The sequence below is a fragment of the Caenorhabditis elegans genome, chromosome III (genome assembly GCF_000002985.6).
Source record: "Caenorhabditis elegans chromosome III".
NCBI lineage: Eukaryota > Metazoa > Nematoda > Chromadorea > Rhabditida > Rhabditidae > Caenorhabditis > Caenorhabditis elegans.
In genome coordinates, this window is record NC_003281.10 from 9,840,806 (window position 1) to 9,859,885 (window position 19,080).

The 19,080-nt window shown below is 34.3% G+C and overlaps 5 protein-coding genes and 3 non-coding genes across 12 annotated transcripts; 4 read left to right on the forward strand and 4 right to left on the reverse strand.

The window, feature by feature from the left end:
* The first annotated feature begins 2,962 nt into the window (after positions 1 to 2,962).
* On the forward strand, positions 2,963 to 5,039 carry K11H3.5 (uncharacterized protein). 2 transcript variants are annotated; one of them, NR_052645.1, is made up of 4 exons: positions 2,977 to 3,098; positions 3,731 to 3,812; positions 4,403 to 4,512; positions 4,773 to 4,864. NR_052645.1 is itself a non-coding variant. In NM_001268108.2 (3 exons), exons 1-3 carry the CDS (start codon positions 2,977 to 2,979, stop codon positions 4,862 to 4,864), a joined length of 324 nt encoding a protein of 107 aa, NP_001255037.1. In that variant the 5' UTR covers positions 2,963 to 2,976; the 3' UTR covers positions 4,865 to 5,039. The 2 variants fall into 2 exon arrangements, 1 of the variants encoding a protein (NP_001255037.1); NM_001268108.2 differs by lacking the exon at positions 3,731 to 3,812 and having other exon boundaries at positions 2,963 to 3,098; positions 4,773 to 5,039.
* A 548-nt stretch (positions 5,040 to 5,587) lies between these two features.
* On the forward strand, positions 5,588 to 6,813 carry K11H3.2 (uncharacterized protein). The gene is made up of 3 exons (NM_001379872.2): positions 5,588 to 5,715; positions 5,769 to 6,293; positions 6,628 to 6,813. The coding sequence occupies exons 1-3, from the start codon at positions 5,653 to 5,655 to the stop codon at positions 6,760 to 6,762; spliced, it is 723 nt and encodes a 240-aa protein (NP_001366673.1). The 5' UTR covers positions 5,588 to 5,652; the 3' UTR covers positions 6,763 to 6,813.
* K11H3.12 lies at positions 5,649 to 5,793 on the reverse strand. Its single transcript, NR_052646.1, has one exon. It is a non-coding gene; the product is annotated as an Unclassified non-coding RNA K11H3.12 (non-coding RNA).
* A 7-nt stretch (positions 6,814 to 6,820) lies between the features above and the next one.
* Positions 6,821 to 7,311, reverse strand: mrpl-36 (Ribosomal protein). Its single transcript, NM_001027509.6, has 2 exons — positions 7,204 to 7,311; positions 6,821 to 7,021 (listed from the first exon to the last, which is right to left on the reverse strand). The coding sequence occupies exons 1-2, from the start codon at positions 7,303 to 7,305 to the stop codon at positions 6,890 to 6,892; spliced, it is 234 nt and encodes a 77-aa protein (NP_001022680.1). The 5' UTR covers positions 7,306 to 7,311; the 3' UTR covers positions 6,821 to 6,889.
* A 3,542-nt stretch (positions 7,312 to 10,853) lies between these two features.
* On the forward strand, positions 10,854 to 10,989 carry K11H3.13. Its single transcript, NR_052647.1, has one exon. It is a non-coding gene; the product is annotated as an Unclassified non-coding RNA K11H3.13 (non-coding RNA).
* Positions 10,855 to 10,990, reverse strand: K11H3.10. Its single transcript, NR_052648.1, has one exon. It is a non-coding gene; the product is annotated as an Unclassified non-coding RNA K11H3.10 (non-coding RNA).
* Positions 10,991 to 11,048: 58 nt separating this feature from the next.
* On the forward strand, positions 11,049 to 13,029 carry K11H3.3 (Putative tricarboxylate transport protein, mitochondrial). Its single transcript, NM_066786.7, has 4 exons — positions 11,049 to 11,113; positions 11,161 to 11,430; positions 11,773 to 12,291; positions 12,344 to 13,029. The coding sequence occupies exons 1-4, from the start codon at positions 11,082 to 11,084 to the stop codon at positions 12,459 to 12,461; spliced, it is 939 nt and encodes a 312-aa protein (NP_499187.1). The 5' UTR covers positions 11,049 to 11,081; the 3' UTR covers positions 12,462 to 13,029.
* Positions 13,030 to 13,273: 244 nt separating this feature from the next.
* Positions 13,274 to 18,378, reverse strand: gpdh-2 (the record flags this gene model as incomplete). 4 transcript variants are annotated; one of them, NM_181903.7, is made up of 8 exons in its annotated part: positions 13,274 to 13,595; positions 14,127 to 14,263; positions 14,320 to 14,778; positions 15,132 to 15,158; positions 15,286 to 15,426; positions 15,836 to 16,016; positions 16,183 to 16,271; positions 17,597 to 17,714. In NM_181903.7, the coding sequence occupies 8 exons, from the start codon at positions 17,642 to 17,644 to the stop codon at positions 13,499 to 13,501; spliced, it is 1,179 nt and encodes a 392-aa protein (NP_871632.1). The 4 variants fall into 4 exon arrangements, with proteins under 4 accessions (NP_871632.1, NP_499188.2, NP_001122710.1 ...); NM_066787.8 differs by lacking the exons at positions 15,132 to 15,158; positions 17,597 to 17,714 and adding an exon at positions 18,318 to 18,378 and having other exon boundaries at positions 13,275 to 13,595; NM_001129238.4 differs by lacking the exon at positions 17,597 to 17,714 and having other exon boundaries at positions 13,499 to 13,595; positions 16,183 to 16,223.
* Positions 18,379 to 19,080: the final 702 nt, after the last annotated feature.

A 19,080-nucleotide genomic window follows, 5' to 3' on the forward strand; every position in this document is an offset into this window, starting at 1 on the left:
TAAAAACTGGGTCTATTGGAATGATACAATTTTATCCCCATAAGCACACAACGGCTTTAAAAAATTACATTAAATTACCTAACTTAAGTGTTCATTAAAATATCATTTCCAAAAAATGAAATCGCAGAAAATCTGAACTATTTTTCTTTTGTACAAGCTATAAAAATGTATCAATTTTTTGAATGGAATTTCTGTACTAAATAGTTTATCAAGATATGAAAGTGTCAAATAATCACGTAGTCCTTCGTTTCATCAATGTCAATATATTTCAGGTCTTCCTTCCGTCCCCTTATCTTCTGTTATTTTTGTTTTTGGTAACAAGTTTTCCGACTAGAATATAAGTCTTGAAACATTAAAAGTTCAAAACATTATAGGCTCCTACGTGTTACATTTCCGAGGCAAAAAATGGTTATGGGAAATTCTTTGAAAATCAATATTCTAGTTTTAGAGAAAAACTTCAAATTGGGACCCCTGTGAGCGTACCTACCTAGTGACTGCTTACATAACTTGCTCATGCCCGCCTGCCTACGTGCCTACCACATACGTTTCTGGCACCTGCCTCATGGCTACCTACAGTACTACCGCGAAATTTTTTGAGTAGGTTCAAAAACTGGGCCGCGCTGAAATTGTCCAACATTGAAAAAAAAAGTTTTTTTCGTTGAATTTGAAATTCCAAAATATAAAGTTTCAAATCTTGTAAACTATGCTTCTGACATATATAAACTTCTTCAATTCCATGTAGATCATAAAGTGTTCTTTAAAAAAAAGGACAACGCCTTCTTTTTTATGAACATATTTTTGAATATACATTCTCACGCGCATCGAGTGGCATTTCAGATTGAGTTACGTGGTAGACAAAAGGACGTTTCATTTTACAGGATCTATGACACGCCACCATATTTTTGGTTGTTATAAAATGGGAAACACCTGCAACTATTCGAATATTCACCTTGTATATTTCCAACAGAATTCTTACGAGGCGTTACGGATCGCCTTCGCCCTCCTCCCATCCTGAATACAAGGTGTTCACACACTTCTTGTACAACGTTTGCTATGTTTTCACTACATTCTAAGTTCTTTCAATCGAAATAAATTTAATTCGGAGAATACGTAATTCAGGAAATGAACAACGGATTAAACTAACGCGACATTTAATCTTGTTCGTATGTAACTCCTTTAAAATACGAAAATATTCCTGTAAATTCGTAAAACATACTTTTGCGTTATGAAAATCTTGATAAGGCACTCATTTCTTCTAGCCAATTTGAATAACATTTAATTTTCTTGAATTTGGCAGAACAAAAGGAGAATTTACCCAAATGCAGTTATATTTATCCAAAATGACCTTGGTCCTAGCCTCATGAAATTTTAGGTCGAAGTTTGCAAAGAGTGATCAAACTTAGGTTGAACTTGAGAGCAGCATAAACCAAGCCTTGCCAAAGTCAAAAACACTTTTTTTCAAATTTTTTTTTGAGCAACCGTAATATTTTTGGTATGATCCAGTTTCGGTAGTTCGAAAATTATTATAATTTCACAGTTATAGTTACATAAAGTACTCTTGAAACAGATTTTTTTCAGACCCCTACTTGCTCATTTCTGAAGACCCACCAACCCCTCAAACCGCTGAAATTACAAGCTTAAGGGATTAGAATGTTCAAAAATAGTTCCAACATATTAGAAGTGATAATCGTTTTTTTTTGGTCTCACAGCGAAAATAAATAAAAATAAGAGGTTTATGATAGTCCTCCGCAAGTTGTTCAATTTCTCGAAAGTTTTAGTTTAGGTTTTGGTAAGTTGCCAAAATTTCCTTCTTTCGTAGAATATATTTTTTTGTTGACTATCACGTGCTCCACTTTTTGACTGTAATTTTAAAAAATTCTAAAATCGGTGAAAAATTAAACCAAGTTATTTGGACATTTTAGCAATGAATGAGTGACTTTAAACACTTTCCCTACTCATGATTACTCTGAAAAGGTGCAAAATTAGTATAGGAGCCTAACTTGTGAAAGAATTACGGTTTCCTTCTTTTTTTAGGAGCTTAAAACTAATCTCTGAGCGGTGTCCCCTAATTATGATTCCAGATTAATTGCAACTTGAAAAAAATGTGAAAAATGTAAATTCTCTGAAAACCGACGTAATAAACCATGTTACAAAATATGAATAGCTTCTGATACATCATTAGCACAACTGTAATTCTCTTTAATATTCCTAATTCTCTGGGTGCACACACCTCCATCTGCATCTTCAAATACCTTAAATTCTTTGCTTATCGTCGTGCTCTGTGTCTGCGTGTCTTGGAGAGCAGAAAAAGTCAAAAGTAGGCGGAGTTGATTGAGTACTGTAGAAGTGCCCGCCCAAGGAACTCGAAAAAATCAGGCAAACATCAGAGAGAGAGAGCAGTGTTTAAGAAGTGCGGTCAACTTTTGAAGACTCTCAGGAATGTTTGGAAAAAATAAATAAATATTTAAGTGACCACTTTTTATCTTTTTATTACTTTTAAAATATTATTTTATGCTCTCTATTTTTCTATCATTCTGATGCAAACTTTTCTCATTCAACACATTTTATAGCATAACTATACTGCCAGACATTCCGGTGCCACGTCATTTTTCCCTTTTTCATCGTGATTTTTGTGACTTTTCTGATTCATTTTTCGATCATGCTAAACATTATTGTGTTATCAAATTAATTTTAAAATGTTACAAATATCTTAATGAGCACCGGAAGAAAAACATAATGTTCAACGTTTACTTAATTTGTGTCTGCTTTAAATATACTAAATTTAAAAATACATTTCATGAGTTGAAAAATTTTAAATGTTGCTCTGGAATTTCTCTAATTTTTTTTCTCTGCGGCACCTTCTTTTTTGCTCACATTTATATTTTCAAATCAAATACTGAACCTTTTCTAACTTTTATTTACAATTCTTATCAATCACCTCAAGTTTATTTATTTTTTGCATTTTCAGAAATCAAAATGCGGACGTTGATGCTCATTATACTCTCAATTTTAATATATTTATCGTCTGCAAAACCAGTTTTCGGTCCGATCGGAGTCGTTGAAAAGCACAAAATCGCCAAAATGCTGCAGAACGAACAGTAAGTGGCTCATAAAAATTAAAAATCTTGAAATTTTCTCGTCCGATCACGTGGTCTCATATTACTTCTGTCCGCGGTCACTTTACGGCTTTTTAGGCAAATAAATTCTTTCTATGCTTCCATACACACAACATACACTTCCACTCGTCTTTTGGTAGTCGGAAATGCGTCATTTTTGTGTATTTTTGTGACAAACCATTTTTCAAACTGAAATCACTTTTTTTCTCGTATTTCTATTGAATGCAGTTGTGACTTTTATGAGGTTTAATTTTGAAATATGTAGTATGTGATGGAACAAAATGTGCACTTACAGTTTTAAGCTATATTTATTCGTGAGAAATTTGATTCAAATGATGGAAAATGGGTCGTAACATTTGCGCGGGAATTCGAAAAAAAAGTGCTAGAGAAGCGGTCATTCTTCTATCATTTAAATCAAAGTCTCTCATACTCAATTTCAAATTTGCGCGTGAAATCCAATACATCATATTTTACGCGCAAGTTCACAATTGACGGGTGCGTAATATATACTTTGTTATTTAGGTAATATTCGCGAGTTAATCATTTAATCTTTCTGTCCCTGTATAGTTTTTATGAGCTGTTTTGTAATATATTTCTAAAAGTCACGTTTCTAGACGCAGCTGACTCGAATGAATTTTCAGCGAAACGAGAAGAATTCGAGCGATGCGTGATAGAAGCACTCTTGTGTCCCCCCGGGTAATCGGCTCACAGTACGTCCATTTCATGGTCATCACTAGGACTTTGGAACTTTTGAAATTCTTCCTCTATTTATTCCCTTTCTTGCCGGATTATAACACGTAAACCGATGTTTAGGGTGTAACGAAATAGTACACATTCAACTTGTTTTTCTATATGAGTTGTTTTAATGACAAGTTTTTCGACTTTTCAAAAACCCAAGGGGACAGGGAAGAATGAAAGTTTGAATATTACTATTTTTTGAAATCATCAAATGTTTCTTTAAAGGCACATGCTTTTTTTTGGCTAGGTCTCACCGCGGTATTTCGGTATACGACAGTGTTCCTATGCCGTATAATCGGATGTTTATAAAATTTCAAATTTTAGAAAAATTTTCAAAAAAGTTGAATTCTTTCTAGTCTAGAATTCTCATCATTCTGAAATGATATTTCCTCACACTCGAACTTTGTCCCATGTTTCAACGAAATTCTCCGAAACCGGAGTGTCTCCACGAAAATTGGTGCACCTTGTCCCCCATCCTAATCCGATTAGACTGTTTTCTTGTTTAATTAATTTGTATTAAATGACGTCTAAACTGTATCTTTTTCCAGAAAATCATTGCAAATGCTTGAAGAGGAACAAGCTCTTTTGGAAAAAGTCGTGGAAACTTTAAGTAACGATATTGAAGAGAAGGAGGAAAAGATTGAGAAGTTGAGAAGATGTAAGTTTGAAATATTTTATATTTTGATTTATTTTGAAATTTGGATTTTAGTCTAACTATAAATCATCCCCACAGTTTTTGAAATCTTACAAAGTTGTCAAGAAAAAGTTTTGCAAAATATGCCAAGTTTTGCCATAATGTCATTTTTGGTAGATTTCCGAAATGGCTAAAAACTGAGTAATTGGTATTTTTGCTTGTAGGAAGCTCTAAAAAGAAACTACAGTAACCCAAACCAATGTCTTCATTAAATACATTTTCAGCATATACAAATGGAAATGGTGCATTAGCAAACATTTATGAAGACTATCGTAGTGGTTTCAAGAGTGGAATCGGTGCTCGTCCAGGCCGATGAGAGCATCTTTTCTCTCAATTGCACAACATTCACATTCATCACATCATTTAACAATTTTCAACTGATCGTCTTCAAATCATTACGGGTTATCACATTCACGACGGATCTCTGTTCCACATAATAAATAAAAGATCGTCTAATATTTTTTATTTGAATAAAAACTGTTGAAGCTTTATTCTCGAAATTATTTTAATGAGATACAAAAAATAAGTAATGTCGTGGTTCAGTGTTGCATTTTTCTTGGCAGAAACACAAAAAATATTTCAAAAATGGTTAAAGTATCATAATTTCAATGAATATTTTCATTGTTATATACCCTAATTGAATTTAAAAACTGAATAATACAGTAATCCTTTAAATGACTACTGTAGTGTTGATTTACGGTCTCGATTTTTGGAATGAATCAAAATCATTTATTATCACAATTTATTATGAATAGAATATTAAAGTTAAGCAAATAATGAGAAAATAATTCTAAAAAACGAAGGAGGATAGATTATCGCTGCTCCAGCTCGTAAATCGACCCAGGCGCTACAGTAGTCATTTAAAGGATTACTGTAGTTTTCGGTACGAGATATTTTGGGCGTCAAATATGCTGCACAATACGTTTTCTCTAATTTGCGAAATTAAACATTTTCAAACAACTGAAGTTAATAATTTTTGAAATCCGTGAACTTTATATCTTGTTTATACATCTTGAAATGTTTTATCCCCCCTTTTATAAAAAATAATCAATTCTTAATTTAAAACGTTTCGAAATTAAACGATTTAAGCTCGACTGCTCAAAAATGGAGCTGAGCCCGAATTTGAAAAGTAACTTGAACAGCGAAATGAACGATTTGGTACAACAAGTGAGTTTCATGATTTCTAATTTTTAAGCAGACGTATTTTTTATTATTTTAAGGCAGAAGAATGGGCTCAATCTCAACATCGTTCAGCTTCTCCTGGTGCATTGAAAGATCCGAAACTTTGTGCAATTTACAAAATGATTCTACAAAATTCGGCTCTACTTTTAATCGAAAAATCTGGTGTAAAAACTGTGGAAGAGTTTCAAAAAGTATTCGGACCAATTATTGAAGAACAGAAAAACAAAGAAGATGAGATTATCGAATTTGAGGAATTCGAGGAAATTGAGAAAGCCCGAGCAGAACTAGCTTCTCCAACTTCATTTACAAAATATTCGATGATGCTCGACGAGCCATTGTCTGCGTCTCCTTTCAATCGTCGCCGAACCTCTTTGTTCTCGGATCTTCATGTACTGTCACCAATTGCTTCAGCATCTAGTGAATCTTTTGAGAAACCTAAAAGATTTGCTTCGTCCACTCAACACGCTAAAAAATCTTTTGTCACAGTGGAATCTACTAGAACTCCGTGGAGAAGATCAAACTCGATGTATCTGGAAGATGTGCTCAACAGAACAATTAATACGGTTTGTGAATAGTTTGGTTGAGGCTCTCGATTTTGGGAGAGGTGTCTGTCATAAAATTGAGAATATCGTATTTCCATAATCGTTTTGACATGCTTTCTTAAAGGCACAGATTGGTTCAGATGGGTCTCGGCGCGCAAAAAATTTATGGTAGTCTTTTTTTTTTAAATATTTTCAGCTTCTTCCTCGTTTATTTTTCTTGCATTTCTGAATAAAATTTCTTTTAGCCACTATTTTAAAAAATTTTTCCGAAAAAAAGACTACCGTAAACTTTTTGCGCGCCGGGACCCATCAGAATCAACACTTGCGCCTTTTTACAATAAAACATTTATTCCAGCCACTGAAGTCCCACAGTGCTTCAAGACTGAATCATTTGACACCATCACCTCGTCCTGGAGAAACGCCATTGGAGAATCGAGCGAGTAGATTGAGACGAATGAAAATCGAAGAGAAAATGAATGAAAACTTCTAAAATTTCTAAAAAAGAGCCATATTAATGAATAAAGTATTGTGTAAAATAAAAAAGCCTTCGTAAATACAAATTTATTAGTGCTACAGTGGCCTAAAACAATAAAGAAATAACAAAACAAGTCGACAGATTACCAAAGCTTCTTCACATCGAACACTTCACGAGCCTTGTGCCGGGGATTCTCATTGCATTCTACGTGAAGACGACCCTCGACACGAAGAAAGTAGCAACTGCGGCAACGCAACTTCAGACGCGATTTCACCTGAAAATTAAAGTTTTAGAAAAAAAAACCAGACTGAGAAAAAATATGATTTTTGATTTTAAAATGCGGGGGTTTCTCACATTATATTTTTATTAGTTTTTATTTCACATTTCGTCTGTAAGCTTGATTTTTGAACTGAATAGCTTTTCGACGAACTACTAATTAACTTTTTAAAAACTAACTTTAAATCCAGCGGTTTCCTGACACATGGGATTTCTGACAGCAAGAAGTTGCCGGATGATGGAATTTCCTTGCGAAAGAGTTCGGTTTAATACTCCGGACATTTTGCTGAAAATATGAAATTATTAAGTATTTTATTTGTATTTTTAATGTTCAAAAAATCTTAGAGTTTGAAGAAAAGGAAAAAGGAAACAAATAATTAATCAAAAAACCAGAGAAAAAGAAAAAAACATTAAAAAAAGAAATTGCAAGTGCGCTCAATTGAAACAGGTATGAGAGAGTGGAGACGCAGAGACATCGCATCAGTCAGACGACTCTTCTCGGGAGAAGAAGACAGCGCCGTGCTTAAATATTCTTACTGTATTTTTATATTTTCAGAGAAATTGGCGTTTTTATTTTTTAATTTTCTTTTGATTTCTTGTTTTTTGTGTTTTCTCAGTAAATGTTTGAAGAAACGGCCGGCTTTGTGAAATTTTGCAACGGAAACACTTTTCTAGACCTCTTAAAATTTGTTTTCAAAGCGCTATTGTTTTGTTTCTAGTTTGATTATCATGTAATACTATTCTATGTTTCTCATGATCAACGAACCAATGTAAAATTCAAGATTCAATTTACAATTCAATTTACGAAAAAAAAGTGAATTTTATTATTTTTCCTTTTTCCTTTTGTCGACAAAACTGAAAATAAGAATTTATTATCCTCGAAATGTCACACAAATGCCTCAACCAGAAGAAGTTTAGAGGATTCAAAGTGCCGAAAATCATTCGCTTCGTTTATCTAATTTGAATTTCGCGCTAAAATAAGATTTGTGGAATCCTCGGCCGTGTACTACTCTCGGACAAATTCATTTTTAGATTTTAGGAGATTTTCGTTTTTTTCTCATGATTTTACTTAATTTCTTTTGATTTTTATTTCAAAGGCTATATGTAGGTTTGTAAATGCGTTTTAAATTGAATATCAGTTCAATAACGCTTAAAAACAATCATAAATCCCGTTCTTCTGATAAATAACTTCAAAAATCAGTTCGTTCATTTTCCTATGTTTTTATTGAATAAATAGTACGATTGTGTTCTAAGTTTTCCATTTTCATTAGGAAAACACGAAAAGTCGTGAAAAAATAGAAGCTGAATTCGCTTTTTTAAAAATTATTTGATTTTCCTGATAAACATCTGGATTACCGAATTACACACCTGGAATCACTCCGGCCAGTGGAGCGCACTTGCACACCCCCCGCTTTTCTCAAACTACAGCGGCTGCAGCGGCTTTCCTATATCTTCACCAAGAATGGTGTGAAATTCTGTGTTCAGTTGGCGCAGTGGGTAGCGCGCTCCGTTTGGTAGAAACACTATTTGGTTCGATTCTATGTAGGGTGTTTCTTTTTTTTTTTGTTAAAGTTTCACTTTTCTTTTTTTTTTTCCGGATGAAACTTATTTTTTGACAACTTTTAGCCCCTCAAAAAGCTCTGATAAAAGGCTTAGACGTCAGGTCCCAAAATTGAAAAAAAAAGTTCCAAAATTTTTATTAATTTTTTTTGTTTTTTTCTTTGTGAAGTTTTTTTTTGTAAATTCGATGAAAATCGAACGTTCCTTATGAAGGCACCCTTAAAGAATACAAGCTGGAGTAAAACCAGTGAGAAAAGCGGGGGTGTGCAAGTGCGCTCCGCTGGCCGGAGTGATTCCAGGTGTGCAATTCCGTTAGCGTATAAACATCGAAAAAGTGAAAAATGCCACCCTTGGCATCAACTTAATTCCTAGCCTCAACCAAAAATGTTCGTGTTTCTGTCTAAAAAATTTTACTTTTTTCGTTTTTCGATCTCAAAAAAAAATGTTTTGTTCCGGATTCAGGCCTAGTCTAGTCTAGTAATTACCTCGAATTATTCATTTTATGGATTTCCTTCAATATTTTCCGATATCATCGACCCCTGTCTAGCCTATAGGCACTATAGTTATCTTCCAATATATCCCTCTATTCTGCCCACGTGTAGTTCTTGATGCGACACAATAATGTCCTTTCATATCCGTTTTTCTCAGTTACCATCCATCTTTTCTCTACATTCCTGCAATAACCTTGGGCCGATTGTTTCCTTCTTGGATCGATTCCCGCTATCAAGCTCTCTTTTTTTGCCCATTTACTGCCGCATCGTAATTTCGTTATCAAATACATTTTTGTCACTTATGTCATTCCTTTTTGACCTCGATTTGTAGTCACGAAAAACCCTAATTTCTCGTGTGTTTTGTTCAATTGTTTATTTACCTTTGAACAAACAGGAATTATTTGTCATTCTTTTCCAATAAGTTCAATTATCATCTTTTATCATTCTTATCATATTTAATATCTTAAAAGTTCCGATGCCCTTGCAAGCTATACTCCGCCTATTAATTGGATGAAATATCCCAGAGACCCTGATCTAGGTGTCTGCGCAAATGATCAGGTCATACGTGAGACCGTTAAAAGTTCATTTTTTGATGTTTGCCAAACAAAAGCTCGTTTTCATAAGATGAAAATTGAATTTTTCGATTTTCTGTAGTTTTCTCCCAGAACATGACAGAAAATAGTTCCAATATACTTACCAAATGTAACAGTAAAAAAATGTATAGAATTCCTCTAATTTTTAATGAGAATTTACCAGAAAAAAGAAGACCTAATTTTGCACTATTTCCGGCTAGAGTAATTGGTTTTTTTGGAGGAAAAATGTCTGAAAACGCAAAACATTTAAAACTAGGTTATCAATTTGCGCGGGATAAATAATTTAGCCCTTTTTCTTTGAAAAAATTTAGAAAATTTCTAAAATTTTTTAAAGAGTTATATCCAGTATTTATTGAGACTTTTTAATGGTTATCGATAATGGTGAGCCTCACCCAAAATCTTGAGCCTCAACCAAAATCGTAATGTTTATCAAAATTTCCTGATTTCCCACAATCGTCTTATTACAGGAATTTTTCTAAATCTGACCGAAACTGTTCATTTTGTTCAATGATCACAGAACCTAACCAATCTGTTATTGTCCCTCTCTATTCAATTTCGTGTGTTTCCTCTCTTTTCCAAAATAGGTTATTTTCAATCGATGGTTCACTTGTTTGTGACTCGCCCGTGGAGGTCATGAAGTCGAAACACTATTTGCTTCATTTAAATCTAAGAATATTCTAAAATTAAAATTCTTTTTCAACTTATTTATTCTCCCACCTCACCCCACCTCAAAATGCAGTCGTCTTATCGGCGAACTCTGGAATAGTTCTCTGGTTTCAGATGCGAGTGGAGTGGAAGAGAGTGGCATGATTCTTTGATTGAGAGGAAAATGGATCGCATTTCAGTTTTCCACTTCACGAACTTTTCAAATTGTAAATTATAGTCCATTAAAAAAAATAGTAACGTTATTTTACTTCATTGTTTTCGAGGTTTTGAACAGCTATAAAATTTGTTAGAAGCTTGAGAAAAGTTTGGTTTTTTAATTCCAAAAAATCAACCGTTAATTTTAAAATCTTGCTCATTCGTTCACTACAATCCAAAATGGTCTAGTTCAGTTTTATTTGTTTGTTTAGATGTAAAAGTTGCCAACGCATAGACTTTCTCCTTCTCCTCGTCCATTTTTCATCGTTTTCCTTCCCTACTTGCATTTTTCCGGTCGCCCCTCGTGCTCTTCAGCTCCCTATGAGCGCCTTGACGTGTTCGTCATCCGGCCGTCTTTCTCCTCACATCTCCGCCAGCTCCTTCTCATTTTTCTCTGCCGGTTTTGTTTGTGTGCCTCTTCTTCTTTTTTGAATCTGTGAAAAGCTTCTTCTTCTTCTTTTTTTGCACGAAATCTCTCTTCCTTACTCCTGAATTCTTTTGATTTTACTATCTTTTGCAGGGTCCCCATCTCCGCGCGCACGTCTTCACAGAAATGAGCGGAATTCAGCCAGTGCCCGGAGCCAAGTGAGCCAATTTCCATACACTTTCACATTAATTTTTTCCTTTTCCAGGCCTCTGTCAATGTGGCAGCAATACGGACCTTCAGAGAAGACGGTTCGTGGAATTGTGATTGGAGGAATCACTGGTGGTATTGAGATTTGTATTACATTCCCAACGGAATATGTCAAGACACAACTTCAACTTGATGAACGGTCTGCTACTCCAAAATTCAGAGGACCAATTGATTGTGTAAAACAAACAGTGAATGGACATGGATTCTTTGGTCTTTACAGAGGATTATCTGTTCTTCTCTACGGATCTATTCCAAAATCTTCATTCAGGTATGGAAAATACGCTTTCGTACTGTCAAAACAGAACTGATCGGTCAAAAAAAATTTTTTTAATTTTTCGAATTTTTTTGCAATCGAGAAACGGAGAAGTGACATCCTTGTTTATAACTAGGAATTATCAGAAATTCTGAATAATATAATTTTCAGATTCGGAACATTTGATTTTCCGGGAAATCGAAATTTTTCAACAATTTTAAAATTTTGTATCAATTTTTGTAGTTTAAAAAAATACGAAAGCGTGCAATTTACTTCTAAAACTAGAGAAAAATTGTCAAAATTGAAATCTAGTTTTCGAATTTTCCGAAAAAACGCTCTAAATAATACATTTTCTAGATTCGGAACATTCGAATATCTCAAATCTCAAGCAGCAGATGAACGAGGAAATCTATCTCCAGTAATGCGACTTCTTTGTGGATTGGGAGCTGGTCTCTCTGAAGCCGTATTTGCAGTAACACCTATGGAAACTGTAAAAGTGAAATTTATTCATGATCAAGGACTTGCTCAACCAAAATACAAAGGATTTGTGCATGGAGTTGGATGTATTGTAAAAGCAGAAGGACTTGGTGGTATATATAAAGGAGTTACTGCAACAATGGCCAAACAAGGATCCAATCAAGCGATTCGATTCTTTGTAATGGAAACTCTCAAAGATTGGTATCGTGGTGGTGACAATACTCAACCGATCTCAAAACCAATCGTCGGACTTATGGGAGCAGTTGCTGGAGCTGCTTCTGTTTATGGAAATACTCCGATTGATGTAGTGAAAACTCGTATGCAAGGTCTCGAAGCGAAAAAGTACAAGAATACTTTGGATTGTGCAATGCAAATTTGGAAGAAAGAAGGATTCTTCGCGTGAGTTTTGGAATAATTAACTCCAGATTTATATTATTAAAACAATTTTCAGCTTCTACAAGGGAACAGTACCTCGTCTTTCTCGAGTCTGCCTCGACGTCGGAATCACTTTCATGATCTATGACAGTATTATTGAATTCCTTGATGTTTATTGGAAGAAACAACAATAATTCCGTCTCTAGGCGTGTCGTGTTTTTTGTTCAACTCCTTTCATGCCCTTACCAATCTAGTTGAATAGCATTTAAAGTAGGGATGGGCGGCAATAAAACATAAGTGATGGAAGATAGAAAAATATTTGATCAGTTTGAAAATAACTTTTTTTTTTGAAAACCTTTTTAAATAAAATAAATGTTATTTTCAAACTAATCGAAATTTTTTCTATTTTTTTATTTTTTTATTCAAAAAATTGGGTCATTATACCGAAGACTTGCCGCCCATCCCTAATATAGTAAATTTCTAACAGCTTCCCCCATTTTTTATTATTATTTAGTACTGCTCACCATACCCTCCCTGTAGATGTAAATAGTTCGAGTTTCTCAGTTTTCATCCTAACATTGCCACGTATTCCGTATTCTGTGATATGATATTTCTTCACGACCCCCGAAAATGTTTTTGCCAATCCGAAAGTCACTTTTCACCAATTTTTTTTCACACTGGTGCATATGTTTCACAAATTAGGTTCTGCTTTCAACAAATACCTAGAAAATTGCAATAAAGTTCAATTTGACACAAAAATAATTATAGTAATACAATTTTGTGGCGCTGTGCTGAGATACGGGTCTGCTAAATAATTAGAAGACCAATCTTGGTCTGCTAAATAATTAGCAGACCATACTTGATTCTGCTAAATAATTAGCAGACCATACTTGATTCTGCTAAATAATTAGTAGACCATACTTGATTCTGCTAAATAATTAGCAGACCAATTATCTTCAATTCGTCGAATATTTTTTATAGGTTATGCTTTCAACAAATATCTCGAAAATTGCAATAAAGTTCATTTTGACACAAAAATAATTATAAAAATACAATTTTGTGGACGTGTGATGCAGCTAGAACGAGGCATTGCACAGTGCCACGCAATAAAAAAATAACTCAATAAACTCGTAATTTGTGAAAAAAGATGAGAAGAGAGAACGCGAACAAAGAATATTTAGGAAGGAAGGAAAATAATCCTAATTGAAATTTGCGAAACCTATAATGATATTTACATGTGTTCTGGATGGTTTCTGAGACAATCGACGAGTTCGGCAGGCTTCATCTCACCGGCGCAGATTTTGTGAACGGCTGTGAACAATGGGAATCTGAAAATCAATTTATTAATATAGAATTTAAAAATACAAAATAATTCGCCAGCTCACAGTATACTGGATACGGTACCTGGTCTCGACACAATCGAAAGTATTCTTAAGTGGCGGCTGCGCAAAAGTGCATGCGCCTTTAAAGAGTACAACATCTTCCGGTCTTTCTATTTTGCATGTTGCTGCATAATAATATTTTTTGTTGCAATAATTAGACAATTTTTCAAAAAGAAGAGGTTTTATAAACGGAAAAACTATTTAAAATAAAAGTAAATTTCGAGGCCCCACCAAAACAGAATGCAGCTCAAGACAGGATTTTTTTTGCAACCACCGCACGCTTATTTCGCAAGCCTCGCACGTTTTTTCTAATCGTGAGCCTCACCCAAAATTGAGAGCAATATCGAGGAATAAAACATGCGAGGCTTGCGAAATAAGATTCTTTTTAAACCGAAATTTTATTTTTCAATTATTGTAAATTTTTCAACGACATCAGGTACCGTATCCTTGAGGCAAATAATAATTTCTAGTACTCACTTAGCATCCAATCCAGTCTTGTGCATCATCAAATAAACCTCCTCAGCTGTCAATGGTCCTTGAGCACTTTGCCCATTCAACAGTTCTTTCTCAACTTCAGCCATCGATTTACCAGTTTTGACGAACGCCTCGCACACCTGATAATCAATCAATTTCAGAGATATTTCAAGAAATATTGAAATAATGTACAAACCTTACGATTACGACCTCCATAGCAAGTTGTGATGAGATCAGCAATTCCACATGATTCGAAGAATGTTTGAAGATTTGATCCTGGATAGTAATGTTCAACGAATTTGGTAGTTTCCATGAGACCCAATCGAATAACTGCTGCCTTTGTGTTATCTCCATAACCAAGACCATCAGTAAATCCAGCAGCACAAGCAACGACGTTTTTGAGAGCACCACACAATTCAACAGTATGTGCATCTTCAACAACATTGATTCGGAAGTTATCAGTATGGAAGAGCTTCTTGAGAAGTGGTCCATCTTCAGCTTTCCTCTTACATCCGATGGTAGCTTCACAGAAATTGTCATTTGCCACTTCTGGAGCCAAATTAGCTCCCATCAACACGCTGACTTCAATTTTGAGAATCTCTTTGATTTCCTCCGAGATGAGCTTCAGTCCTCCACGCTTTTCCGTTGAAACTCCCTGAAAATTAAAAAAGTGAGTGGAAATCAGTAAAAAATCTAGTTTGACGTCCAGAACCATGCCGTTTAATTTTAAACAAAATTAATAGTTGTTTTGGGTTGAATTGGTTTTAATAAAAAGGTTCAGAAAGCAGAGGGATTAAGATTTGAAAAAAAATTAAAAGGCAAGAAGTTGCCAAACGGGTTGAAAAACATGAGGAATAAAATATTTGAAGTTATGAATGGAAAAACTAATAAAATAGGCTATGAAACCTAACATCACAAAGCATTTTTCATGAAATTTCGATGAAAAACAAACAGAGCAATATGAAACACGTTTAATCAATATATTCATGCACAAGAGATTTCGTCTACCTGATTTGTTTTGTCGAAGGAAATTCCCTAAATATTTAAATTTTTGTTTGGAAATTATTCAAAAAGTTCAGATTCTATCCACATTTGAATTTCATTATTTGGAAAGCTAGCGAAAAATTAATTTCAATAAATTCAAAAATTGATTCAAAGAAACCTTAATCAAAGAAATAGCTTGTGTATCAGCTGGAATTTTTCCAACAAGCTTTTCACAGATTCCTTTGACGAATTGATGTGGAACAACGAAGACAAGAACATTTGAACCTTCACATGATTCAACGAGGTCAGTGACGGCTACCTGCAAAAAAGAAGAATTGATTGTACTTCGAACCTTTGTTTACTACTTTACTAAAATAACACGTGCTTGGAAGTTGCAAGATGCAAAGAAATTCGAGTTTCAAGATCAAGAAATAAGAATTGTCCAAAAAATTATGGATTTTCGTTAAAGTATTCTATTTAAAGGGAAGTATCAGTTTATGGATTTTTGCTTGAATAGATATGGGGGTTTTTTTTTGAAATTTTGAACCATAAACCATTTTTTAAGAGAAATCTCATAATGAAATTTGGGCCAGTTTTAGTTTTTTATTCCTCATTTTATCTTTAAAAATTACCATTCTTAGGCTCTCACTTTTAGGGTTATTGTGAAAACTACTGGTTCATTTAACAAATAGATCTCCACGAAAATCGAAATTTATAAAACTACTTACCACATTATTAGGAAGAACTTTTCCAGGGAGATACTTAATATTCTCGTGACGATTATTAATAACTTCTGACAGCTTCTCTCCATTAACAATCTCCTCGAAAACCCACATACGGACGGTTGGATCAAACTCATCTGGGAAGGATTTTGTCGTGCTTCCAACAATTCTGGCAATGGCGGATCCCCTGAAAATTTGAGCGTTTTTCCAAGTTTTTCAACTAAAACAAAAGCTATTTTCAGATAAATAATTTACTTTTTAATGAAAAATATTGGGAGAACATGGTTAATTTTGTAGTATTGTCGGTCCACAAAAGCCCAAAATTCCTGTTTAGAATGAATATTAAAACTAACCAATTTCCAGATCCAATAATTGTAACCTTCTTTGGACTCATTGTGGCGATTGTTGATGTGGTTCCAAAGTAACGAAAAATTGAACTAAGCTGAAAAAATTTGAATTTTTGATTGAAATTTAAACAACTAATAATATATAAAGTCAAAAAAGTAAAATAAAATATTTTTGTCAAATGAGATGGTTCCCTTCTCCTTCCCATTAATTTATACTCGTCCAGCCACCACGCCTCCCGTGTTCTCTTATCAGGCGAGAGATGAAGAGACGTAGATGTCTGAACAGTATGCTGGCTACCAGTTTATGGCCGATGACGGTGTAATTTTAGAGCAAAAACTGGACATTTTATGCGTTGTTTAGAGGTTTGTTGAAATGTTGACACTAGAGAGGGAAACACTTATCAGAGAAAATGAGAGAAAACTCATTGTCCAGGATATCAGAAAAAGCAGGTCGATTTCTTGAAGATGAAAAATAAATGGATACAATAGAATGAAGAGACGACAGACGGAGAGCAAAGATTTGTTCTTCATGATACTTTGGTCGAAACAAAAAGCAATTGTGTAGGCTACTGCGTAACCTGACGAAATATGCTAAATATCCGTAACTCTTCTCGTGCGAACTGCATCAATTTTCATGTTTAAAGGTGTTATCAATGGTAGACTACAGTTGAAACCCTTTTTATAGTGTCAAAATGACCAAATATTATAGTAACACATTTCAATTTTGTTTTTGAAATTGTTTAGGTTAAAGTCAAAACGTGGCAACTACTCAGATTATAGCTTTCATACTTTTGAAAATTACCAATTTATCAAAACTTTGACAACTTTTCGGAAAATATTTTTTAAAAAACGTTGAGTGTTTATTGTGAATCGAAGTGAGTAAAATAACGAACACAGTGAGACACTGTCCAAAATATTGTCCGATTCGGGTAAACAAAATTCGAAAAGTGACGATAGTACGTTTCAAAGATCTACTTCGCATGTCAACTAAACAATTACCTATCAAAAACTTGAAGAAACAATATTTTATGAAAACATAAAGCTATGGGACTGGAGACAGGTCAAACTGTACGAATGTGATCATTGAAAGAATCAAAGTACACAGTTGTACTAATCGAGTGACCAGCGTCTCCTTGGAACACCATAATGGTGGTCCTTGTACAGTGACGTCATGACTAATATATATTCCGATATTATCTACAACTGTGTACTTCATATAAAAAGATCACATCTATAAATATCTGTAACGTCACTGGAAAATGGACTGTGATCGAAGACAGGTTCCAAAGTAGTCTGATCACTTTTAAAGATTGAGAGGCGTCTTCTTATCAATCGATTTAATCATATTGATAAGGAAAAAAATCTTTGAAAGTCGTTGAATGATGATGGAAAAGAGGGTTTAGACAATCTTAATACTTACCGACAATCGTGAAGAGTTCTCACATTGAGGAATTCTCGAAGAAGACATGATTTACAGAATGAAAATATTTTCTAGCGGATCTGCTTCATCCGTTCGACTTTTTATATGAGAGCCTAGCAAAAACAAGAGGAAAAAACGAGAAAACCTATCAATTGTTCACGTGAAGATCACATTGAGAAGTGTAGAGTGTCACTTGAGAAAAATCGGGAGCAGGGAAACAGTGGGGAAATGGTGAATGTGGGTATGATTGCTGCTGAGCGTTATTGGTGTAATAAAAAAGAGGAAGGGGGAATCTGAAATTGCATAGGGAGTCCAAGCATTAATTAGTAAGCGAGGACGGATCTAATATTTCGTCAAATGTTGCTACCGGTCGAATTTTAAGAATTCGAATGTACCGCTAAAACCTCAACCGGAAAATAAGAAATAAATGAATCAATTTTCTATTTAAGTAAACACAAAAAAGCGGGATCCTCTCTTCTGATCAATTTTTGTAGCCTACAATGGAGTAAAATATATTGTAGTGAGAATACGGAAAGGATTTGAATATTTACGTTAGAATAGATGAAAGAGATGATGGCACACGCGTGAGTGGAATTGTTTTGCACCGACACAATTTTCATTGGATGATTCTACTAAATCAATGAAAATGTTTGTATTTTGCACTACGGGTCGAGGAAATTCTAGTTTTCGATTTTGTTGATGAAGAATTAAAAAAACATACACGACTCAGCATTCACTGCGCGCAGTTGTACACCGAGAAAATCTGATGTCAGAAACTTTTTCTGAAAACAAAAAACAATTTATCTAATGTTCAAAAATGAAAATAATATTTCTCAAAGGGAAAGAAAAGCGGAACGAATCGAATCGAGGATGAGAGCTGGCAGACGTACGGCTGTTGTTATTCGTTGGCACAGCATTGCCGAGAGATTTGGGAATAGTGGAGACGCAGATGGAGAAAAAAAGCTGGGCGCTTTATTTGGGCGAAAAATGTATTTAAAAGCTGGAAAATTGGAATAGAGGGCAAAACAAAAATGCAAGATATGGATTTCGAATGCGTGGAAAATAGGATCGGTCAAAAGATTTCAAAAATTTCAAATAAAACTCCTACAAACAAACTAGCAAGAAATAAAATGTTTGAAAAATTAATTTAGCGCCAAAAATATGGCACCTGGTCTCAAGACGAAAATTGTTTGGTAAGTGCAGGGAGGTGTGCGCCTTTATGGAGTACTGTAGTTTCAAACTTTATTGCTGCGGGAATTTTATCGGATTTTCATGAATTTTCATAGTTTTGCGATGAAATGAATAATTATATATAAAAAAAACAACCAATTATGAAAATAAAAACACACGAGTTTATATCATAATCATGAGAAATCATGAGAAAATCTACGCAAAATCAATGAAAATCCCGCAAAGTTTGAAACTACAGTACTCTTTAAAGGCGCAATTAACAAAATTGTCGTGTCGAGACCGGATACTGTATT